The 25,511-nt window shown below is 47.1% G+C and overlaps 1 protein-coding gene across 4 annotated transcripts in view; it reads left to right on the forward strand.

Annotated features, from left to right (window-relative positions):
- LOC138966002 (serine-rich adhesin for platelets-like) overlaps positions 1-24,366 on the forward strand; it is a 152,128-nt gene extending 127,762 nt beyond the window's left edge. For 3 of the 4 annotated variants that reach the window (XM_070338089.1, XM_070338087.1, XM_070338088.1), the window contains one exon: positions 21,658-24,366. In XM_070338089.1, coding sequence (XP_070194190.1) covers positions 21,658-21,759 — 102 coding nt within the window. In that variant the 3' untranslated portion in view covers positions 21,760-24,366. The remainder of the gene's footprint in view (positions 1-21,657) is intronic. The other variant, XR_011455563.1, reaches the window with a different exon arrangement.
- The last annotated feature ends 1,145 nt before the right edge of the window (positions 24,367-25,511 follow it).

The following is a 25,511-nucleotide window of genomic DNA, read 5'->3' on the forward strand; positions in this document are numbered from 1 at the left end:
CTACGTTAGACATGTACAGTGATACCTACACAGGTTGCTGAGGTGAGTTCCTCTCTACGTTAGACATGTACAGTGGTACCTACACAGGTTGCTGAGGTAAGTTCCTCTCTACGTTAGACATGTACAGTGATACCTACACAGGTTGCTGAGGTGATCGTTCCTCTCTACGTTAGACATGTACAGTGGTACCTACACAGGTTGCTGAGGTGATCGTTCCTCTCTACGTTAGACATGTACAGTGGTACCTCCACAGGTTGCTGAGGTGAGTTCCTCTCTACGTTAGACATGTACAGTGGTACCTCCACAGGTTGCTGAGGTGATCGTTCCTCTCTACGTTAGACATGTACAGTGGTACCTACACAGGTTGCTGAGGTGAGTTCCTCTCTACGTTAGACATGTACAGTGGTACCTACACAGGTTGCTGAGGTGAGTTCCTCTCTACGTTAGACATGTACAGTGGTACCTACACAGGTTGCTGAGGTGATCGTTCCTCTCTACGTTAGACATGTACAGTGGTACCTACACAGGTTGCTGAGGTGATCGTTCCTCTCTACGTTAGACATGTACAGTGGTACCTCCACAGGTTGCTGAGGTGATCGTTCCTCTCTACGTTAGACATGTACAGTGGTACCTACACAGGTTGCTGAGGTGATCGTTCCTCTCTACGTTAGACATGTACAGTGATACCTACACAGGTTACTGAGGTGATCGTTCCTCTCTACGTTAGACATGTACAGTGGTACCTACACAGGTTGCTGAGGTGATCGTTCCTCTCTACGTTAGACATGTACAGTGGTACCTACACAGGTTGCTGAGGTGATCGTTCCTCTCTACGTTAGACATGTACAGTGGTACCTCCACAGGTTGCTGAGGTGAGTTCCTCTCTACGTTAGACATGTACAGTGGTACCTCCACAGGTTGCTGAGGTGAGTTCCTCTCTACGTTAGACATGTACAGTGGTACCTCCACAGGTTGCTGAGGTGAGTTCCTCTCTACGTTAGACATGTACAGTGGTACCTCCACAGGTTGCTGAGGTGATCGTTCCTCTCTACGTTAGACATGTACAGTGGTACCTCCACAGGTTGCTGAGGTGAGTTCCTCTCTACGTTAGACATGTACAGTGGTACCTACACAGGTTACTGAGGTGAGTTCCTCTCTACGTTAGACATGTACAGTGGTACCTACACAGGTTGCTGAGGTGAGTTCCTCTCTACGTTAGACATGTACAGTGGTACCTACACAGGTTGCTGAGGTGAGTTCCTCTCTACGTTAGACATGTACAGTGGTACCTCCACAGGTTGCTGAGGTGATCGTTCCTCTCTACGTTAGACATGTACAGTGATACCTACACAGGTTGCTGAGGTGATCGTTCCTCTCTACGTTAGACATGTACAGTGGTACCTCCACAGGTTGCTGAGGTGATCGTTCCTCTCTACGTTAGACATGTACAGTGGTACCTACACAGGTTGCTGAGGTGAGTTCCTCTCTACGTTAGACATGTACAGTGGTACCTACACAGGTTGCTGAGGTGATCGTTCCTCTCTACGTTAGACATGTACAGTGGTACCTCCACAGGTTGCTGAGGTGATCGTTCCTCTCTACGTTAGACATGTACAGTGGTACCTACACAGGTTACTGAGGTGAGTTCCTCTCTACGTTAGACATGTACAGTGGTACCTACACAGGTTGCTGAGGTGAGTTCCTCTCTACGTTAGACATGTACAGTGGTACCTACACAGGTTGCTGAGGTGAGTTCCTCTCTACGTTAGACATGTACAGTGGTACCTACACAGGTTGCTGAGGTGAGTTCCTCTCTACGTTAGACATGTACAGTGGTACCTACACAGGTTGCTGAGGTGATCGTTCCTCTCTACGTTAGACATGTACAGTGGTACCTACACAGGTTGCTGAGGTGAGTTCCTCTCTACGTTAGACATGTACAGTGGTACCTACACAGGTTGCTGAGGTGATCGTTCCTCTCTACGTTAGACATGTACAGTGGTACCTACACAGGTTGCTGAGGTGATCGTTCCTCTCTACGTTAGACATGTACAGTGGTACCTACACAGGTTGCTGAGGTGAGTTCCTCTCTACGTTAGACATGTACAGTGGTACCTACACAGGTTGCTGAGGTGATCGTTCCTCTCTACGTTAGACATGTACAGTGGTACCTACACAGGTTGCTGAGGTGATCGTTCCTCTCTACGTTAGACATGTACAGTGGTACCTACACAGGTTGCTGAGGTGATCGTTCCTCTCTACGTTAGACATGTACAGTGGTACCTACACAGGTTGCTGAGGTGAGTTCCTCTCTACGTTAGACATGTACAGTGGTACCTACACAGGTTGCTGAGGTGATCGTTCCTCTCTACGTTAGACATGTACAGTGGTACCTCCACAGGTTGCTGAGGTGATCGTTCCTCTCTACGTTAGACATGTACAGTGGTACCTACACAGGTTGCTGAGGTGAGTTCCTCTCTACGTTAGACATGTACAGTGGTACCTACACAGGTTGCTGAGGTGATCGTTCCTCTCTACGTTAGACATGTACAGTGGTACCTACACAGGTTGCTGAGGTGAGTTCCTCTCTACGTTAGACATGTACAGTGGTACCTCCACAGGTTGCTGAGGTGATCGTTCCTCTCTACGTTAGACATGTACAGTGGTACCTCCACAGGTTGCTGAGGTGATCGTTCCTCTCTACGTTAGACATGTACAGTGGTACCTACACAGGTTGCTGAGGTGAGTTCCTCTCTACGTTAGACATGTACAGTGGTACCTACACAGGTTGCTGAGGTGATCGTTCCTCTCTACGTTAGACATGTACAGTGGTACCTCCACAGGTTGCTGAGGTGATCGTTCCTCTCTACGTTAGACATGTACAGTGGTACCTACACAGGTTGCTGAGGTGAGTTCCTCTCTACGTTAGACATGTACAGTGGTACCTACACAGGTTGCTGAGGTGAGTTCCTCTCTACGTTAGACATGTACAGTGGTACCTACACAGGTTGCTGAGGTGAGTTCCTCTCTACGTTAGACATGTACAGTGGTACCTACACAGGTTGCTGAGGTGATCGTTCCTCTCTACGTTAGACATGTACAGTGGTACCTACACAGGTTGCTGAGGTGAGTTCCTCTCTACGTTAGACATGTACAGTGGTACCTACACAGGTTGCTGAGGTGATCGTTCCTCTCTACGTTAGACATGTACAGTGGTACCTCCACAGGTTGCTGAGGTGATCGTTCCTCTCTACGTTAGACATGTACAGTGGTACCTACACAGGTTGCTGAGGTGATCGTTCCTCTCTACGTTAGACATGTACAGTGGTACCTACACAGGTTGCTGAGGTGATCGTTCCTCTCTACGTTAGACATGTACAGTGGTACCTACACAGGTTGCTGAGGTGATCGTTCCTCTCTACGTTAGACATGTACAGTGGTACCTACACAGGTTGCTGAGGTGATCGTTCCTCTCTACGTTAGACATGTACAGTGGTACCTCCACAGGTTGCTGAGGTGATCGTTCCTCTCTACGTTAGACATGTACAGTGGTACCTACACAGGTTGCTGAGGTGATCGTTCCTCTCTACGTTAGACATGTACAGTGGTACCTCCACAGGTTGCTGAGGTGATCGTTCCTCTCTACGTTAGACATGTACAGTGGTACCTCCACAGGTTGCTGAGGTGAGTTCCTCTCTACGTTAGACATGTACAGTGGTACCTCCACAGGTTGCTGAGGTGAGTTCCTCTCTACGTTAGACATGTACAGTGGTACCTACACAGGTTGCTGAGGTGATCGTTCCTCTCTACGTTAGACATGTACAGTGGTACCTACACAGGTTGCTGAGGTGATCGTTCCTCTCTACGTTAGACATGTACAGTGGTACCTCCACAGGTTGCTGAGGTGAGTTCCTCTCTACGTTAGACATGTACAGTGGTACCTACACAGGTTGCTGAGGTGATCGTTCCTCTCTACGTTAGACATGTACAGTGGTACCTACACAGGTTGCTGAGGTGATCGTTCCTCTCTACGTTAGACATGTACAGTGATACCTACACAGGTTACTGAGGTGATCGTTCCTCTCTACGTTAGACATGTACAGTGGTACCTACACAGGTTGCTGAGGTGATCGTTCCTCTCTACGTTAGACATGTACAGTGATACCTACACAGGTTGCTGAGGTGATCGTTCCTCTCTACGTTAGACATGTACAGTGGTACCTACACAGGTTGCTGAGGTGATCGTTCCTCTCTACGTTAGACATGTACAGTGGTACCTCACAGGTTGCTGAGGTGAGTTCCTCTCTACGTTAGACATGTACAGTGGTACCTACACAGGTTGCTGAGGTGAGTTCCTCTCTACGTTAGACATGTACAGTGGTACCTACACAGGTTGCTGAGGTGATCGTTCCTCTCTACGTTAGACATGTACAGTGGTACCTACACAGGTTGCTGAGGTGAGTTCCTCTCTACGTTAGACATGTACAGTGGTACCTACACAGGTTGCTGAGGTGATCGTTCCTCTCTACGTTAGACATGTACAGTGGTACCTACACAGGTTGCTGAGGTAAGTTCCTCTCTACGTTAGACATGTACAGTGGTACCTACACAGGTTGCTGAGGTGATCGTTCCTCTCTACGTTAGACATGTACAGTGGTACCTCCACAGGTTGCTGAGGTGATCGTTCCTCTCTACGTTAGACATGTACAGTGGTACCTACACAGGTTGCTGAGGTGATCGTTCCTCTCTACGTTAGACATGTACAGTGATACCTACACAGGTTGCTGAGGTGAGTTCCTCTCTACGTTAGACATGTACAGTGGTACCTACACAGGTTACTGAGGTGATCGTTCCTCTCTACGTTAGACATGTACAGTGATACCTACACAGGTTGCTGAGGTAAGTTCCTCTCTACGTTAGACATGTACAGTGATACCTACACAGGTTACTGAGGTGATCGTTCCTCTCTACGTTAGACATGTACAGTGGTACCTACACAGGTTACTGAGGTGAGTTCCTCTCTACGTTAGACATGTACAGTGGTACCTACACAGGTTGCTGAGGTGAGTTCCTCTCTACGTTAGACATGTACAGTGGTACCTACACAGGTTGCTGAGGTGATCGTTCCTCTCTACGTTAGACATGTACAGTGGTACCTACACAGGTTACTGAGGTGATCGTTCCTCTCTACGTTAGACATGTACAGTGGTACCTCCACAGGTTGCTGAGGTGAGTTCCTCTCTACGTTAGACATGTACAGTGGTACCTACACAGGTTGCTGAGGTGAGTTCCTCTCTACGTTAGACATGTACAGTGGTACCTACACAGGTTGCTGAGGTTATCGTTCCTCTCTACGTTAGACATGTACAGTGGTACCTACACAGGTTGCTGAGGTGATCGTTCCTCTCTACGTTAGACATGTACAGTGGTACCTCCACAGGTTGCTGAGGTGATCGTTCCTCTCTACGTTAGACATGTACAGTGGTACCTCCACAGGTTACTGAGGTGAGTTCCTCTCTACGTTAGACATGTACAGTGGTACCTCCACAGGTTGCTGAGGTGATCGTTCCTCTCTACGTTAGACATGTACAGTGGTACCTACACAGGTTGCTGAGGTGAGTTCCTCTCTACGTTAGACATGTACAGTGGTACCTACACAGGTTGCTGAGGTGAGTTCCTCTCTACGTTAGACATGTACAGTGATACCTACACAGGTTGCTGAGGTGATCGTTCCTCTCTACGTTAGACATGTACAGTGGTACCTACACAGGTTACTGAGGTGATCGTTCCTCTCTACGTTAGACATGTACAGTGGTACCTCCACAGGTTGCTGAGGTGATCGTTCCTCTCTACGTTAGACATGTACAGTGGTACCTACACAGGTTGCTGAGGTGATCGTTCCTCTCTACGTTAGACATGTACAGTGGTACCTACACAGGTTGCTGAGGTGATCGTTCCTCTCTACGTTAGACATGTACAGTGGTACCTACACAGGTTGCTGAGGTGATCGTTCCTCTCTACGTTAGACATGTACAGTGGTACCTACACAGGTTGCTGAGGTGATCGTTCCTCTCTACGTTAGACATGTACAGTGGTACCTCCACAGGTTGCTGAGGTGAGTTCCTCTCTACGTTAGACATGTACAGTGGTACCTCCACAGGTTGCTGAGGTGAGTTCCTCTCTACGTTAGACATGTACAGTGGTACCTCCACAGGTTGCTGAGGTGAGTTCCTCTCTACGTTAGACATGTACAGTGGTACCTCCACAGGTTGCTGAGGTGAGTTCCTCTCTACGTTAGACATGTACAGTGGTACCTGCACAGGTTGCTGAGGTGATCGTTCCTCTCTACGTTAGACATGTACAGTGGTACCTCCACAGGTTGCTGAGGTGAGTTCCTCTCTACGTTAGACATGTACAGTGGTACCTACACAGGTTGCTGAGGTGAGTTCCTCTCTACGTTAGACATGTACAGTGGTACCTACACAGGTTGCTGAGGTGAGTTCCTCTCTACGTTAGACATGTACAGTGGTACCTACACAGGTTGCTGAGGTGAGTTCCTCTCTACGTTAGACATGTACAGTGATACCTACACAGGTTGCTGAGGTGATCGTTCCTCTCTACGTTAGACATGTACAGTGATACCTACACAGGTTGCTGAGGTGATCGTTCCTCTCTACGTTAGACATGTACAGTGGTACCTCCACAGGTTGCTGAGGTGATCGTTCCTCTCTACGTTAGACATGTACAGTGATACCTACACAGGTTGCTGAGGTGAGTTCCTCTCTACGTTAGACATGTACAGTGGTACCTACACAGGTTGCTGAGGTGATCGTTCCTCTCTACGTTAGACATGTACAGTGGTACCTCCACAGGTTGCTGAGGTGATCGTTCCTCTCTACGTTAGACATGTACAGTGGTACCTACACAGGTTGCTGAGGTGAGTTCCTCTCTACGTTAGACATGTACAGTGATACCTACACAGGTTGCTGAGGTGATCGTTCCTCTCTACGTTAGACATGTACAGTGGTACCTACACAGGTTGCTGAGGTGAGTTCCTCTCTACGTTAGACATGTACAGTGATACCTACACAGGTTGCTGAGGTGATCGTTCCTCTCTACGTTAGACATGTACAGTGATACCTACACAGGTTGCTGAGGTGATCGTTCCTCTCTACGTTAGACATGTACAGTGGTACCTACACAGGTTGCTGAGGTAAGTTCCTCTCTACGTTAGACATGTACAGTGGTACCTACACAGGTTGCTGAGGTGATCGTTCCTCTCTACGTTAGACATGTACAGTGGTACCTACACAGGTTGCTGAGGTGATCGTTCCTCTCTACGTTAGACATGTACAGTGGTACCTACACAGGTTGCTGAGGTGATCGTTCCTCTCTACGTTAGACATGTACAGTGGTACCTCCACAGGTTGCTGAGGTGAGTTCCTCTCTACGTTAGACATGTACAGTGGTACCTACACAGGTTGCTGAGGTGATCGTTCCTCTCTACGTTAGACATGTACAGTGGTACCTCCACAGGTTGCTGAGGTGATCGTTCCTCTCTACGTTAGACATGTACAGTGGTACCTACACAGGTTGCTGAGGTGAGTTCCTCTCTACGTTAGACATGTACAGTGGTACCTACACAGGTTGCTGAGGTGATCGTTCCTCTCTACGTTAGACATGTACAGTGATACCTACACAGGTTGCTGAGGTGAGTTCCTCTCTACGTTAGACATGTACAGTGGTACCTACACAGGTTGCTGAGGTGATCGTTCCTCTCTACGTTAGACATGTACAGTGGTACCTCCACAGGTTGCTGAGGTGATCGTTCCTCTCTACGTTAGACATGTACAGTGGTACCTACACAGGTTGCTGAGGTGAGTTCCTCTCTACGTTAGACATGTACAGTGGTACCTACACAGGTTGCTGAGGTGATCGTTCCTCTCTACGTTAGACATGTACAGTGGTACCTCCACAGGTTGCTGAGGTGATCGTTCCTCTCTACGTTAGACATGTACAGTGGTACCTACACAGGTTGCTGAGGTAAGTTCCTCTCTACGTTAGACATGTACAGTGGTACCTACACAGGTTGCTGAGGTGATCGTTCCTCTCTACGTTAGACATGTACAGTGGTACCTACACAGGTTGCTGAGGTGATCGTTCCTCTCTACGTTAGACATGTACAGTGGTACCTACACAGGTTGCTGAGGTGATCGTTCCTCTCTACGTTAGACATGTACAGTGGTACCTACACAGGTTGCTGAGGTGATCGTTCCTCTCTACGTTAGACATGTACAGTGGTACCTACACAGGTTGCTGAGGTGATCGTTCCTCTCTACGTTAGACATGTACAGTGGTACCTACACAGGTTGCTGAGGTGATCGTTCCTCTCTACGTTAGACATGTACAGTGGTACCTCCACAGGTTGCTGAGGTGATCGTTCCTCTCTACGTTAGACATGTACAGTGGTACCTACACAGGTTGCTGAGGTGATCGTTCCTCTCTACGTTAGACATGTACAGTGGTACCTACACAGGTTGCTGAGGTGATCGTTCCTCTCTACGTTAGACATGTACAGTGGTACCTCCACAGGTTGCTGAGGTGAGTTCCTCTCTACGTTAGACATGTACAGTGATACCTACACAGGTTGCTGAGGTGATCGTTCCTCTCTACGTTAGACATGTACAGTGATACCTCCACAGGTTGCTGAGGTGAGTTCCTCTCTACGTTAGACATGTACAGTGATACCTACACAGGTTGCTGAGGTGAGTTCCTCTCTACGTTAGACATGTACAGTGGTACCTACACAGGTTGCTGAGGTGAGTTCCTCTCTACGTTAGACATGTACAGTGGTACCTACACAGGTTGCTGAGGTGATCGTTCCTCTCTACGTTAGACATGTACAGTGGTACCTCCACAGGTTGCTGAGGTGAGTTCCTCTCTACGTTAGACATGTACAGTGGTACCTCCACAGGTTGCTGAGGTGATCGTTCCTCTCTACGTTAGACATGTACAGTGGTACCTCCACAGGTTGCTGAGGTGAGTTCCTCTCTACGTTAGACATGTACAGTGGTACCTCCACAGGTTGCTGAGGTGAGTTCCTCTCTACGTTAGACATGTACAGTGGTACCTCCACAGGTTGCTGAGGTGAGTTCCTCTCTACGTTAGACATGTACAGTGGTACCTGCACAGGTTGCTGAGGTGATCGTTCCTCTCTACGTTAGACATGTACAGTGGTACCTACACAGGTTGCTGAGGTGATCGTTCCTCTCTACGTTAGACATGTACAGTGGTACCTACACAGGTTGCTGAGGTGATCGTTCCTCTCTACGTTAGACATGTACAGTGGTACCTACACAGGTTGCTGAGGTGATCGTTCCTCTCTACGTTAGACATGTACAGTGGTACCTACACAGGTTGCTGAGGTGATCGTTCCTCTCTACGTTAGACATGTACAGTGGTACCTCCACAGGTTGCTGAGGTGAGTTCCTCTCTACGTTAGACATGTACAGTGGTACCTACACAGGTTGCTGAGGTGAGTTCCTCTCTACGTTAGACATGTACAGTGGTACCTACACAGGTTGCTGAGGTGATCGTTCCTCTCTACGTTAGACATGTACAGTGGTACCTACACAGGTTGCTGAGGTGATCGTTCCTCTCTACGTTAGACATGTACAGTGGTACCTACACAGGTTGCTGAGGTGATCGTTCCTCTCTACGTTAGACATGTACAGTGGTACCTACACAGGTTGCTGAGGTGAGTTCCTCTCTACGTTAGACATGTACAGTGGTACCTACACAGGTTGCTGAGGTGAGTTCCTCTCTACGTTAGACATGTACAGTGGTACCTACACAGGTTGCTGAGGTGATCGTTCCTCTCTACGTTAGACATGTACAGTGGTACCTACACAGGTTGCTGAGGTGATCGTTCCTCTCTACGTTAGACATGTACAGTGGTACCTACACAGGTTGCTGAGGTGATCGTTCCTCTCTACGTTAGACATGTACAGTGGTACCTACACAGGTTGCTGAGGTGAGTTCCTCTCTACGTTAGACATGTACAGTGGTACCTACACAGGTTGCTGAGGTGATCGTTCCTCTCTACGTTAGACATGTACAGTGGTACCTCCACAGGTTGCTGAGGTGAGTTCCTCTCTACGTTAGACATGTACAGTGGTACCTCCACAGGTTGCTGAGGTGAGTTCCTCTCTACGTTAGACATGTACAGTGGTACCTCCACAGGTTGCTGAGGTGAGTTCCTCTCTACGTTAGACATGTACAGTGGTACCTACACAGGTTGCTGAGGTGATCGTTCCTCTCTACGTTAGACATGTACAGTGGTACCTCCACAGGTTGCTGAGGTGATCGTTCCTCTCTACGTTAGACATGTACAGTGGTACCTACACAGGTTGCTGAGGTGATCGTTCCTCTCTACGTTAGACATGTACAGTGGTACCTACACAGGTTGCTGAGGTGATCGTTCCTCTCTACGTTAGACATGTACAGTGGTACCTACACAGGTTACTGAGGTGATCGTTCCTCTCTACGTTAGACATGTACAGTGGTACCTACACAGGTTACTGAGGTGATCGTTCCTCTCTACGTTAGACATGTACAGTGGTACCTACACAGGTTACTGAGGTGAGTTCCTCTCTACGTTAGACATGTACAGTGGTACCTACACAGGTTGCTGAGGTGATCGTTCCTCTCTACGTTAGACATGTACAGTGGTACCTCCACAGGTTGCTGAGGTGAGTTCCTCTCTACGTTAGACATGTACAGTGGTACCTACACAGGTTGCTGAGGTGATCGTTCCTCTCTACGTTAGACATGTACAGTGGTACCTCCACAGGTTGCTGAGGTGATCGTTCCTCTCTACGTTAGACATGTACAGTGGTACCTACACAGGTTGCTGAGGTGAGTTCCTCTCTACGTTAGACATGTACAGTGGTACCTACACAGGTTGCTGAGGTGATCGTTCCTCTCTACGTTAGACATGTACAGTGGTACCTCCACAGGTTGCTGAGGTGATCGTTCCTCTCTACGTTAGACATGTACAGTGGTACCTACACAGGTTGCTGAGGTGAGTTCCTCTCTACGTTAGACATGTACAGTGGTACCTACACAGGTTACTGAGGTGATCGTTCCTCTCTACGTTAGACATGTACAGTGGTACCTCCACAGGTTGCTGAGGTGATCGTTCCTCTCTACGTTAGACATGTACAGTGGTACCTCCACAGGTTGCTGAGGTGAGTTCCTCTCTACGTTAGACATGTACAGTGGTACCTCCACAGGTTGCTGAGGTGAGTTCCTCTCTACGTTAGACATGTACAGTGATACCTACACAGGTTGCTGAGGTGATCGTTCCTCTCTACGTTAGACATGTACAGTGGTACCTACACAGGTTGCTGAGGTGATCGTTCCTCTCTACGTTAGACATGTACAGTGGTACCTCCACAGGTTGCTGAGGTGAGTTCCTCTCTACGTTAGACATGTACAGTGGTACCTACACAGGTTGCTGAGGTGATCGTTCCTCTCTACGTTAGACATGTACAGTGGTACCTCCACAGGTTGCTGAGGTGATCGTTCCTCTCTACGTTAGACATGTACAGTGGTACCTACACAGGTTGCTGAGGTGATCGTTCCTCTCTACGTTAGACATGTACAGTGGTACCTACACAGGTTGCTGAGGTGATCGTTCCTCTCTACGTTAGACATGTACAGTGATACCTACACAGGTTGCTGAGGTGATCGTTCCTCTCTACGTTAGACATGTACAGTGGTACCTACACAGGTTACTGAGGTGATCGTTCCTCTCTACGTTAGACATGTACAGTGGTACCTCACAGGTTACTGAGGTGAGTTCCTCTCTACGTTAGACATGTACAGTGATACCTACACAGGTTGCTGAGGTGAGTTCCTCTCTACGTTAGACATGTACAGTGGTACCTACACAGGTTGCTGAGGTGATCGTTCCTCTCTACGTTAGACATGTACAGTGGTACCTACACAGGTTGCTGAGGTGAGTTCCTCTCTACGTTAGACATGTACAGTGGTACCTACACAGGTTGCTGAGGTGATCGTTCCTCTCTACGTTAGACATGTACAGTGGTACCTACACAGGTTGCTGAGGTGAGTTCCTCTCTACGTTAGACATGTACAGTGGTACCTACACAGGTTGCTGAGGTGATCGTTCCTCTCTACGTTAGACATGTACAGTGGTACCTCCACAGGTTGCTGAGGTGATCGTTCCTCTCTACGTTAGACATGTACAGTGGTACCTACACAGGTTGCTGAGGTGATCGTTCCTCTCTACGTTAGACATGTACAGTGGTACCTACACAGGTTGCTGAGGTGAGTTCCTCTCTACGTTAGACATGTACAGTGGTACCTCCACAGGTTGCTGAGGTGATCGTTCCTCTCTACGTTAGACATGTACAGTGGTACCTACACAGGTTGCTGAGGTGAGTTCCTCTCTACGTTAGACATGTACAGTGGTACCTACACAGGTTGCTGAGGTGATCGTTCCTCTCTACGTTAGACATGTACAGTGGTACCTACACAGGTTGCTGAGGTGAGTTCCTCTCTACGTTAGACATGTACAGTGGTACCTACACAGGTTGCTGAGGTGAGTTCCTCTCTACGTTAGACATGTACAGTGGTACCTACACAGGTTGCTGAGGTGATCGTTCCTCTCTACGTTAGACATGTACAGTGGTACCTACACAGGTTGCTGAGGTGATCGTTCCTCTCTACGTTAGACATGTACAGTGGTACCTCCACAGGTTGCTGAGGTGAGTTCCTCTCTACGTTAGACATGTACAGTGGTACCTACACAGGTTGCTGAGGTGAGTTCCTCTCTACGTTAGACATGTACAGTGGTACCTACACAGGTTGCTGAGGTGATCGTTCCTCTCTACGTTAGACATGTACAGTGGTACCTACACAGGTTGCTGAGGTGATCGTTCCTCTCTACGTTAGACATGTACAGTGGTACCTCCACAGGTTGCTGAGGTGATCGTTCCTCTCTACGTTAGACATGTACAGTGGTACCTCCACAGGTTGCTGAGGTGAGTTCCTCTCTACGTTAGACATGTACAGTGGTACCTCCACAGGTTGCTGAGGTGATCGTTCCTCTCTACGTTAGACATGTACAGTGGTACCTACACAGGTTGCTGAGGTGAGTTCCTCTCTACGTTAGACATGTACAGTGGTACCTACACAGGTTGCTGAGGTGAGTTCCTCTCTACGTTAGACATGTACAGTGGTACCTACACAGGTTGCTGAGGTGATCGTTCCTCTCTACGTTAGACATGTACAGTGGTACCTACACAGGTTGCTGAGGTGATCGTTCCTCTCTACGTTAGACATGTACAGTGGTACCTCCACAGGTTGCTGAGGTGATCGTTCCTCTCTACGTTAGACATGTACAGTGGTACCTACACAGGTTGCTGAGGTGATCGTTCCTCTCTACGTTAGACATGTACAGTGATACCTACACAGGTTACTGAGGTGATCGTTCCTCTCTACGTTAGACATGTACAGTGGTACCTACACAGGTTGCTGAGGTGATCGTTCCTCTCTACGTTAGACATGTACAGTGGTACCTACACAGGTTGCTGAGGTGATCGTTCCTCTCTACGTTAGACATGTACAGTGGTACCTCCACAGGTTGCTGAGGTGAGTTCCTCTCTACGTTAGACATGTACAGTGGTACCTCCACAGGTTGCTGAGGTGAGTTCCTCTCTACGTTAGACATGTACAGTGGTACCTCCACAGGTTGCTGAGGTGAGTTCCTCTCTACGTTAGACATGTACAGTGGTACCTCCACAGGTTGCTGAGGTGAGTTCCTCTCTACGTTAGACATGTACAGTGGTACCTCACAGGTTGCTGAGGTGATCGTTCCTCTCTACGTTAGACATGTACAGTGGTACCTCCACAGGTTGCTGAGGTGATCGTTCCTCTCTACGTTAGACATGTACAGTGGTACCTACACAGGTTGCTGAGGTGAGTTCCTCTCTACGTTAGACATGTACAGTGGTACCTACACAGGTTGCTGAGGTGATCGTTCCTCTCTACGTTAGACATGTACAGTGGTACCTCCACAGGTTGCTGAGGTGATCGTTCCTCTCTACGTTAGACATGTACAGTGGTACCTACACAGGTTGCTGAGGTGAGTTCCTCTCTACGTTAGACATGTACAGTGATACCTACACAGGTTGCTGAGGTGATCGTTCCTCTCTACGTTAGACATGTACAGTGATACCTACACAGGTTGCTGAGGTAAGTTCCTCTCTACGTTAGACATGTACAGTGATACCTACACAGGTTACTGAGGTGATCGTTCCTCTCTACGTTAGACATGTACAGTGGTACCTACACAGGTTACTGAGGTGATCGTTCCTCTCTACGTTAGACATGTACAGTGGTACCTACACAGGTTGCTGAGGTGAGTTCCTCTCTACGTTAGACATGTACAGTGGTACCTACACAGGTTGCTGAGGTGATCGTTCCTCTCTACGTTAGACATGTACAGTGGTACCTACACAGGTTGCTGAGGTGATCGTTCCTCTCTACGTTAGACATGTACAGTGGTACCTACACAGGTTGCTGAGGTGATCGTTCCTCTCTACGTTAGACATGTACAGTGGTACCTCCACAGGTTGCTGAGGTGAGTTCCTCTCTACGTTAGACATGTACAGTGGTACCTACACAGGTTGCTGAGGTGATCGTTCCTCTCTACGTTAGACATGTACAGTGATACCTCCACAGGTTGCTGAGGTGATCGTTCCTCTCTACGTTAGACATGTACAGTGGTACCTACACAGGTTACTGAGGTGAGTTCCTCTCTACGTTAGACATGTACAGTGGTACCTACACAGGTTGCTGAGGTGATCGTTCCTCTCTACGTTAGACATGTACAGTGGTACCTACACAGGTTGCTGAGGTGAGTTCCTCTCTACGTTAGACATGTACAGTGGTACCTCCACAGGTTGCTGAGGTGATCGTTCCTCTCTACGTTAGACATGTACAGTGGTACCTCCACAGGTTGCTGAGGTGATCGTTCCTCTCTACGTTAGACATGTACAGTGGTACCTACACAGGTTGCTGAGGTGAGTTCCTCTCTACGTTAGACATGTACAGTGGTACCTACACAGGTTGCTGAGGTGATCGTTCCTCTCTACGTTAGACATGTACAGTGGTACCTCCACAGGTTACTGAGGTGAGTTCCTCTCTACGTTAGACATGTACAGTGGTACCTACACAGGTTGCTGAGGTGATCGTTCCTCTCTACGTTAGACATGTACAGTGGTACCTACACAGGTTGCTGAGGTGAGTTCCTCTCTACGTTAGACATGTACAGTGGTACCTCCACAGGTTGCTGAGGTGATCGTTCCTCTCTACGTTAGACATGTACAGTGGTACCTCCACAGGTTGCTGAGGTGATCGTTCCTCTCTACGTTAGACATGTACAGTGGTACCTACACAGGTTGCTGAGGTGAGTTCCTCTCTACGTTAGACATGTACAGTGGTACCTACACAGGTTGCTGAGGTGAGTTCCTCTCTACGTTAGACATGTACAGTGGTACCTCCACAGGTTGCTGAGGTGAGTTCCTCTCTACGTTAGACATGTACAGTGGTACCTACACAGGTTGCTGAGGTGATCGTTCCTCTCTACGTTAGACATGTACAGTGGTACCTACACAGGTTGCTGAGGTGAGTTCCTCTCTACGTTAGACATGTACAGTGGTACCTACACAGGTTGCTGAGGTGATCGTTCCTCTCTACGTTAGACATGTACAGTGGTACCTCCACAGGTTGCTGAGGTGATCGTTCCTCTCTACGTTAGACATGTACAGTGGTACCTACACAGGTTGCTGAGGTGATCGTTCCTCTCTACGTTAGACATGTACAGTGGTACCTACACAGGTTACTGAGGTGATCGTTCCTCTCTACGTTAGACATGTACAGTGGTACCTCCACAGGTTACTGAGGTGATAGTTCCTCTCTACGTTAGACATGTACAGTGGTACCTGCACAGGTTGCTGAGGTGATCGTTCCTCTCTACGTCAGACATGTACAGTGGTACCTCCACAGGTTGCTGAGGTGATCGTTCCTCTCTACGTTAGACATGTACAGTGGTACCTACACAGGTTGCTGAGGTGATCGTTCCTCTCTACGTTAGACATGTACAGTGATACCTACACAGGTTGCTGAGGTGATCGTTCCTCTCTACGTTAGACATGTACAGTGGTACCTACACAGGTTGCTGAGGTGAGTTCCTCTCTACGTTAGACATGTACAGTGGTACCTACACAGGTTGCTGAGGTGATCGTTCCTCTCTACGTTAGACATGTACAGTGGTACCTCCACAGGTTGCTGAGGTGAGTTCCTCTCTACGTTAGACATGTACAGTGGTACCTACACAGGTTGCTGAGGTGAGTTCCTCTCTACGTTAGACATGTACAGTGGTACCTCCACAGGTTACTGAGGTGAGTTCCTCTCTACGTTAGACATGTACAGTGGTACCTCCACAGGTTGCTGAGGTGAGTTCCTCTCTACGTTAGACATGTACAGTGGTACCTCCACAGGTTGCTGAGGTGAGTTCCTCTCTACGTTAGACATGTACAGTGGTACCTCCACAGGTTGCTGAGTTGATCGTTCCTCTCTACGTTAGACATGTACAGTGGTACCTACACAGGTTGCTGAGGTGAGTTCCTCTCTACGTTAGACATGTACAGTGGTACCTACACAGGTTGCTGAGGTGATCGTTCCTCTCTACGTTAGACATGTACAGTGGTACCTCCACAGGTTGCTGAGGTGATCGTTCCTCTCTACGTTAGACATGTACAGTGGTACCTACACAGGTTGCTGAGGTGAGTTCCTCTCTACGTTAGACATGTACAGTGATACCTACACAGGTTGCTGAGGTGAGTTCCTCTCTACGTTAGACATGTACAGTGGTACCTACACAGGTTACTGAGGTGATCGTTCCTCTCTACGTTAGACATGTACAGTGGTACCTACACAGGTTGCTGAGGTGATCGTTCCTCTCTACGTTAGACATGTACAGTGGTACCTCCACAGGTTGCTGAGGTGAGTTCCTCTCTACGTTAGACATGTACAGTGGTACCTACACAGGTTGCTGAGGTGATCGTTCCTCTCTACGTTAGACATGTACAGTGGTACCTCCACAGGTTGCTGAGGTGATCGTTCCTCTCTACGTTAGACATGTACAGTGGTACCTACACAGGTTGCTGAGGTGATCGTTCCTCTCTACGTTAGACATGTACAGTGGTACCTACACAGGTTACTGAGGTGATCGTTCCTCTCTACGTTAGACATGTACAGTGGTACCTACACAGGTTGCTGAGGTGATCGTTCCTCTATACGTTAGACATGTACAGTGGTACCTCCACAGGTTGCTGAGGTGAGTTCCTCTCTACGTTAGACATGTACAGTGGTACCTACACAGGTTGCTGAGGTGATCGTTCCTCTATACGTTAGACATGTACAGTGGTACCTCCACAGGTTGCTGAGGTGAGTTCCTCTCTACGTTAGACATGTACAGTGGTACCTGCACAGGTTGCTGAGGTGATCGTTCCTCTCTACGTTAGACATGTACAGTGGTACCTCCACAGGTTGCTGAGTTGATCGTTCCTCTCTACGTCAGACATGTACAGTGGTACCTACACAGGTTGCTGAGGTGAGTTCCTCTCTACGTTAGACATGTACAGTGGTACCTCCACAGGTTACTGAGGTGATCGTTCCTCTCTACGTTAGACATGTACAGTGGTACCTACACAGGTTACTGAGGTGAGTTCCTCTCTACGTTAGACATGTACAGTGGTACCTACACAGGTTACTGAGGTGAGTTCCTCTCTACGTTAGACATGTACAGTGGTACCTACACAGGTTGCTGAGGTGATCGTTCCTCTCTACGTTAGACATGTACAGTGGTACCTCCACAGGTTGCTGAGGTGAGTTCCTCTCTACGTTAGACATGTACAGTGGTACCTACACAGGTTACTGAGGTGATCGTTCCTCTCTACGTTAGACATGTACAGTGGTACCTCCACAGGTTGCTGAGGTGATCGTTCCTCTCTACGTTAGACATGTACAGTGGTACCTACACAGGTTGCTGAGGTGAGTTCCTCTCTACGTTAGACATGTACAGTGGTACCTACACAGGTTGCTGAGGTGATCGTTCCTCTCTACGTCAGACATGTACAGTGGTACCTACACAGGTTGCTGAGGTGATCGTTCCTCTCTACGTTAGACATGTACAGTGGTACCTACACAGGTTGCTGAGGTAAGTTCCTCTCTACGTTAGACATGTACAGTGATACCTACACAGGTTACTGAGGTGATCGTTCCTCTCTACGTTAGACATGTACAGTGGTACCTCCACAGGTTGCTGAGGTGATCGTTCCTCTCTACGTTAGACATGTACAGTGGTACCTACACAGGTTGCTGAGGTGATCGTTCCTCTCTACGTTAGACATGTACAGTGGTACCTACACAGGTTACTGAGGTGATCGTTCCTCTCTACGTTAGACATGTACAGTGATACCTACACAGGTTGCTGAGGTGATCGTTCCTCTCTACGTTAGACATGTACAGTGGTACCTCCACAGGTTGCTGAGGTGATCGTTCCTCTCTACGTTAGACATGTACAGTGGTACCTCCACAGGTTCCTGTGGTGAGTTCCTCTCTACGTCAGACATGTACAGTGGTACCTCCACAGGTTGCTGAGGTGATCGTTCCTCTCTACGTCAGACATGTACAGTGGTACCTCCACAGGTTGCTGAGGTGATCGTTCCTCTCTACGTCAGACATGTACAGTGGTACCTACACAGGTTGCTGAGGTGATCGTTCCTCTCTACGTTAGACATGTACAGTGGTACCTCCACAGGTTGCTGAGGTGAGTTCCTCTCTACGTTAGACATGTACAGTGGTACCTACACAGGTTGCTGAGGTGATAGTTCCTCTCTACGTTAGACATGTACAGTGGTACCTACACAGGTTGCTGAGGTGAGTTCCTCTCTACGTTAGACATGTACAGTGGTACCTACACAGGTTGCTGAGGTGATCGTTCCTCTCTACGTTAGACATGTACAGTGGTACCTACACAGGTTGCTGAGGTGATCGTTCCTCTCTACGTTAGACATGTACAGTGGTACCTCCACAGGTTGCTGAGGTGAGTTCCTCTCTACGTTAGACATGTACAGTGGTACCTACACAGGTTGCTGAGGTGAGTTCCTCTCTACGTTAGACATGTACAGTGGTACCTACACAGGTTGCTGAGGTGATCGTTCCTCTCTACGTTAGACATGTACAGTGGTACCTCCACAGGTTGCTGAGGTGAGTTCCTCTCTACGTTAGACATGTACAGTGGTAAATCCACAGGTTGCTGAGGTGATCGTTCCTCTCTACGTTAGACATGTACAGTGGTACCTCCACAGGTTGCTGAGGTGAGTTCCTCTCTACGTTAGACATGTACAGTGGTACCTCCACAGGTTGCTGAGGTGATCGTTCCTCTCTACGTTAGACATGTACAGTGGTACCTACACAGGTTGCTGAGGTGAGTTCCTCTCTACGTTAGACATGTACAGTGGTACCTACACAGGTTGCTGAGGTGAGTTCCTCTCTACGTTAGACATGTACAGTGGTACCTACACAGGTTGCTGAGGTGATCGTTCCTCTCTACGTTAGACATGTACAGTGGTACCTACACAGGTTGCTGAGGTGATCGTTCCTCTCTACGTTAGACATGTACAGTGATACCTACACAGGTTACTGAGGTGATCGTTCCTCTCTACGTTAGACATGTACAGTGGTACCTACACAGGTTGCTGAGGTGATCGTTCCTCTCTACGTCAGACATGTACAGTGGTACCTACACAGGTTGCTGAGGTAAGTTCCTCTCTACGTTAGACATGTACAGTGGTACCTACACAGGTTACTGAGGTGATCGTTCCTCTCTACGTTAGACATGTACAGTGATACCTACACAGGTTGCTGAGGTGAGTTCCTCTCTACGTTAGACATGTACAGTGGTACCTCCACAGGTTGCTGAGGTGATCGTTCCTCTCTACGTTAGACATGTACAGTGGTACCTCCACAGGTTGCTGAGGTGATCGTTCCTCTCTACGTTAGACATGTACAGTGGTACCTCCACAGGTTGCTGAGGTGAGTTCCTCTCTACGTTAGACATGTACAGTGGTACCTCCACAGGTTGCTGAGGTGATCGTTCCTCTCTACGTTAGACATGTACAGTGGTACCTCCACAGGTTACTGTGGTGAGTTCCTCTCTACGTTAGACATGTACAGTGGTACCTCCACAGGTTGCTGAGGTGAGTTCCTCTCTACGTTAGACATGTACAGTGGTACCTACACAGGTTACTGAGGTGAGTTCCTCTCTACGTTAGACATGTACAGTGGTACCTACACAGGTAACTACTGAGGTGATCGTTCCTCTCTACGTTAGACATGTACAGTGGTACCTACACAGGTTGCTGAGGTGATCGTTCCTCTCTACGTTAGACATGTACAGTGGTACCTGCACAGGTTGCTGAGGTGAGTTCCTCTCTACGTTAGACATGTACAGTGGTACCTACACAGGTTGCTGAGGTGATCGTTCCTCTCTACGTTAGACATGTACAGTGGTACCTCCACAGGTTGCTGAGGTGATCGTTCCTCTCTACGTTAGACATGTACAGTGGTACCTCCACAGGTTGCTGAGGTGATCGTTCCTCTCTACGTTAGACATGTACAGTGATACCTACACAGGTTACTGAGGTGATCGTTCCTCTCTACGTTAGACATGTACAGTGGTACCTCCACAGGTTACTGAGGTGAGTTCCTCTCTACGTTAGACATGTACAGTGGTACCTACACAGGTTACTGAGGTGATCGTTCCTCTCTACGTTAGACATGTACAGTGGTACCTACACAGGTTGCTGAGGTAAGTTCCTCTCTACGTTAGACATGTACAGTGGTACCTACACAGGTTGCTGAGGTGATCGTTCCTCTCTACGTTAGACATGTACAGTGGTACCTACACAGGTTGCTGAGGTGATCGTTCCTCTCTACGTTAGACATGTACAGTGGTACCTACACAGGTTGCTGAGGTGATCGTTCCTCTCTACGTTAGACATGTACAGTGGTACCTACACAGGTTGCTGAGGTGATCGTTCCTCTCTACGTTAGACATGTACAGTGATACCTGCATGGCAAAGCCTCTCTGAATTGTTTGGTAGGCAGGGAGAAGAGGAGCAGTGTGTACCGGACAATCGGACAATCGTGGAGTTTTTGTCCCTTTGAGGTGTGTGTGTGTGTTGGGGACGGTACTGTCCATTTTAAATATTAGAGGTACATGTATATGTAATTTTGTTTATACTGCAAATATTAGCTTGCATGCAAATGTGCATGCCCTGTGCCTGTGTGCGTGGGTTTGTGTGTGGAGTGGGTGTGTGTGGGTGGGTAGGTGTGTGGCTTTTGTTTGTTTGTTTGTGTGTGTGTGTGTGTGTGTGTGTGTGTGTGTGTGTGTGTGTGTGTGTGTGTGTGTGCATGTGTGACAGAGAGAGATAGACTGACAGAGAGAGAGACTGAATGATTGTGTATTGACTGTAAGTGTTTTTGTGTATTTTTCAGTCCAACTTTTACAAGCAGGTGCTGATCATCCTTCACGTGTTCGTGGTGTCTGGATTCACCATCGCTCTCATCGTCGTTCTAAACATCGGCTCTGATGAATAGATGATTGGCGCACGTCAAATCTCCAGGCCGCGTTGTACTGCAACATGCCATTTATACTTTCATCATCTTCAATTGCTGCAGACTCTGTGCTCTCTTAACAGTCAGACTCTGTGCTCTCTTAACAGTCAGACTCTGTGCTCTCTTAACAGTCAGACTCTGTGCTCTCTTAACAGTCAGACTCTGTGCTCTCTTAACAGTCAGACTCTGTGCTCTCTTAACAGTCAGACTCTGTGCTCTCTTAACAGTCAGACTCTGTGCTCTCTTAACAGTCAGAGGTGTTGGGTGAGAGCTGATTATTATTGACAGCAACAATAACTTTACAGTGGAACCCCCCTATTAAGACCTTCACAATCTGAGAAAATCAGGTCTGAAACACGGGGAGTCTTAAAATGGAGGTCAATTTACACAGCTGATGAACAGAAAATCAGGTCTGAAACACGGGGAGTCTTAAAATGGAGGTCAATTTACACAGCTTATCAACAGAAAATCAGGTCTGAAACACGAGGAGTCTTAAAATGGAGGTCAATTTACACAGCTTATGAGCAGAAAATCAGGTCTGAAACACGGGGAGTCTTAAAATGGAGGTCAATTTACACAGCTTATGAACAGAAAATCAGGTCTGAAACACGGGGAGTCTTAAAATGGAGGTCAATTTACACAGCTGATGAACAGAGAATCAGGTCTGAAACACGGGGAGTCTTAAAATGGAGGTCAATTTACACAGCTTATGAGCAGAAAATCAGGTCTGAAACACGGGGAGTCTTAAAATGGAGGTCAATTTACACAGCTTATCAACAGAAAATCAGGTCTGAAACACGGGGAGTCTTAAAATGGAGGTCAATTTACACAGCTTATCAACAGAAAATCAGGTCTGAAACACGGGGAGTCTTAAAATGGAGGTCAATTTACACAGCTTATCAACAGAAAATCAGGTCTGAAACACGGGGAGTCTTAAAATGGAGGTCAATTTACACAGCTGATGAACAGAGAATCAGGTCTGAAACACGGGGAGTCTTAAAATGGAGGTCAATTTACACAGCTTATGAGCAGAAAATCAGGTCTGAAACACGGGGAGTCTTAAAATGGAGGTCAATTTACACAGCTGATGAACAGACAATCTGAAAAAGCGAGGTGGTAAAAAGTCTTACATTAGAGGGTGTTGATAGGCGGGTTCCACTGAATAAGTGAAAGGTGCTGCATGCACAGTACTATCAGCAGGACGATGACGTATCATGGCAGGACGATGACGTATCATGGCAGGACGATGACGTATCATGGCAGGACGATGACGTATCATGGCAGGACGATGACGTATCATGGCAGGACGATGACGTATCATGGCAGGACGATGACGTATCATGGCAGGACGATGACGTATCATGGCAGGACGATGACGTATCATGGCAGGACGATGACGTATCATGGCATCCCCCATTGAATGAAAACCAGTGTTTTCTGGTACATGTAGATCTCCCCTTTGTGCTTACTTCTAACAAAATTAGAGATGACACATGTATAATGTGGCAATTTGTTTTCCTTTTGGAATGGAAAACAGGTGTTTTTGCTGATGGTAGAATGTTTTCTCTGTTGAGCTTTCACCGAGGGTCTTAAATTTTGATGAAAGTGTACCTTAATTAGCAGTTCACATACACTCATGGATCATGTGCAAGATCAAAATCATGTTCAACTCCCTGTGTTCTTTATTTAATACATACTATTTTGCCATGAAAACAAATCTTTTCCTGCCAATTAAGGCTTGAAATCTGGTCTATGTGAAAATGCAGGTCATGTTTATGTTTTGATTGCACTTTGCATGTACAACTTTAAATAAGCGGCCAATAAGACAGCGAGTCAGCCTCAGACTTAGGTTTCTTAAGCCTAGTAATCTAGTAAAATATTGATTACCGTATTCGAATCCGACTACGCAAAGTCTACTTCATGAAGCTAGATGCATGAATTGTTTGGCTCAGTTAAGGAAGGACTTTAAACAGAGATAGGCAGAGAAAAATGGCGTGATGGATAGACCTATATTAGTATAGGTCCCTGCGTTATGGATAGACCTATATTAGTATAGGTCCCTGCGTTATGGATAGACCTATATTAGTATAGGTCCCTGCGTTATGGATAGACCTATATTAGTATAGGTCCCTGCGTTATGGATAGACCTATATTAGTATAGGTCCCTGCGTGATGGACAGACCTATATTAGTATAGGTCCCTGCGTTATGGATAGACCTATATTAGTATAGGTCCCTGCGTGATGGATAGACCTGTATTAGTATGGGTCCCTGCGTTATGGATAGACCTATATTAGTATAGGTCCCTGCGTTATGGATAGACCTATATTAGTATAGGTCCCTGCGTTATGGATAGACCTATATTAGTATAGGTCCTATATTAGTATAGGTCCCTGCGTTATGGAATGAATCTCAAGTAAATCGTACATTTTTGTTTAAAACCTTAATTGGTGTTTTTGCATTCTTTGAAAATCTGCCTCTATTTATCTGTTATTGTTATTCTGTCACATACTGAGCTAAAGAATAGATTTAAGGCGGTTACTGAGTTTTCTCCCATGTTTGTGCCTCAGGCCTCTTGCTCTGCATATTTTTTTTAAAAAGAGTATAACTATAAGATCAGAACAAGATCAAAATATTTTGTGTGTGAAATTGTTTTTTGGACGTAACTTTTCTCATTGATAGAAAAAAATCAAAAATGTTGTGCCTTACACACTTACTTTGTATTTTGTGTTCCTCTTCCGTGCCTAATATGTTTTGTTTTTTAATGTTATTCAATTTTGTATTGAAGTTTTGTTTTATTCCCCATGCTTACTGATTTTATTGTCAAGATTTTTGAGTGTACTCATTAGTCTAGTTATAATTTGATATCGCTATACTGCTTGAGAACAGGTATATTCATATGTGTTTTTATTTACAATATAGTATAAAGTATCCTACTTGTCAGGCCATTAACTTTCACAGATACTTTTGTTCTGCATACAATATAGTGATGAGGATACTTCTATGGGGTAAATCCTAAACGTCTTACATTGAATGCATACACAAATAAACAGTTATGTAACTTGTAAGCATTATTGCAAATTCAAATATCTCAAAGAAAACTTACATTTTACAAATTATACTTCGTGCAAGTCACACTTAAACAAGTTTGCACACACACATGCACACACACTGACACACACTCACGCAAACACACATGTACACACACACACACACACACACACATGTACATGCACACACGCATGTGCACACACACACACGCATGCACACACACACGCATGCACACACACACGCATGCACGCACACACACGCATGCACACACACGCATGCACACACACACACGCATGCACACACACGCATGCACACACACACACGCATGCACACACATGCACACACAGACATGCATGCACACACACACACGCATGCGCGCACACACACGCATGCACACACACACACGCATGCACACACACACACGCATGTACACACACACACACGCATATGCACACACACACACGCATGTACACACACACACACGCATGCACACACACACGCATGTACACACACACACGCATACACACACACACACGCATGTACACACACACACACGCATGCACACACACACACGCATGCACACACACGCACAAAAACTGTTTCAGAAATACAGAGCACACAAGTAAAACGTGCTACACATACAATAAGTAAGGTCGCATTTAAGTTTAAATTAATGCTGTACTT

The sequence above is a fragment of the Littorina saxatilis genome, linkage group LG5, assembly GCF_037325665.1.
Source record: "Littorina saxatilis isolate snail1 linkage group LG5, US_GU_Lsax_2.0, whole genome shotgun sequence".
NCBI lineage: Eukaryota > Metazoa > Mollusca > Gastropoda > Littorinimorpha > Littorinidae > Littorina > Littorina saxatilis.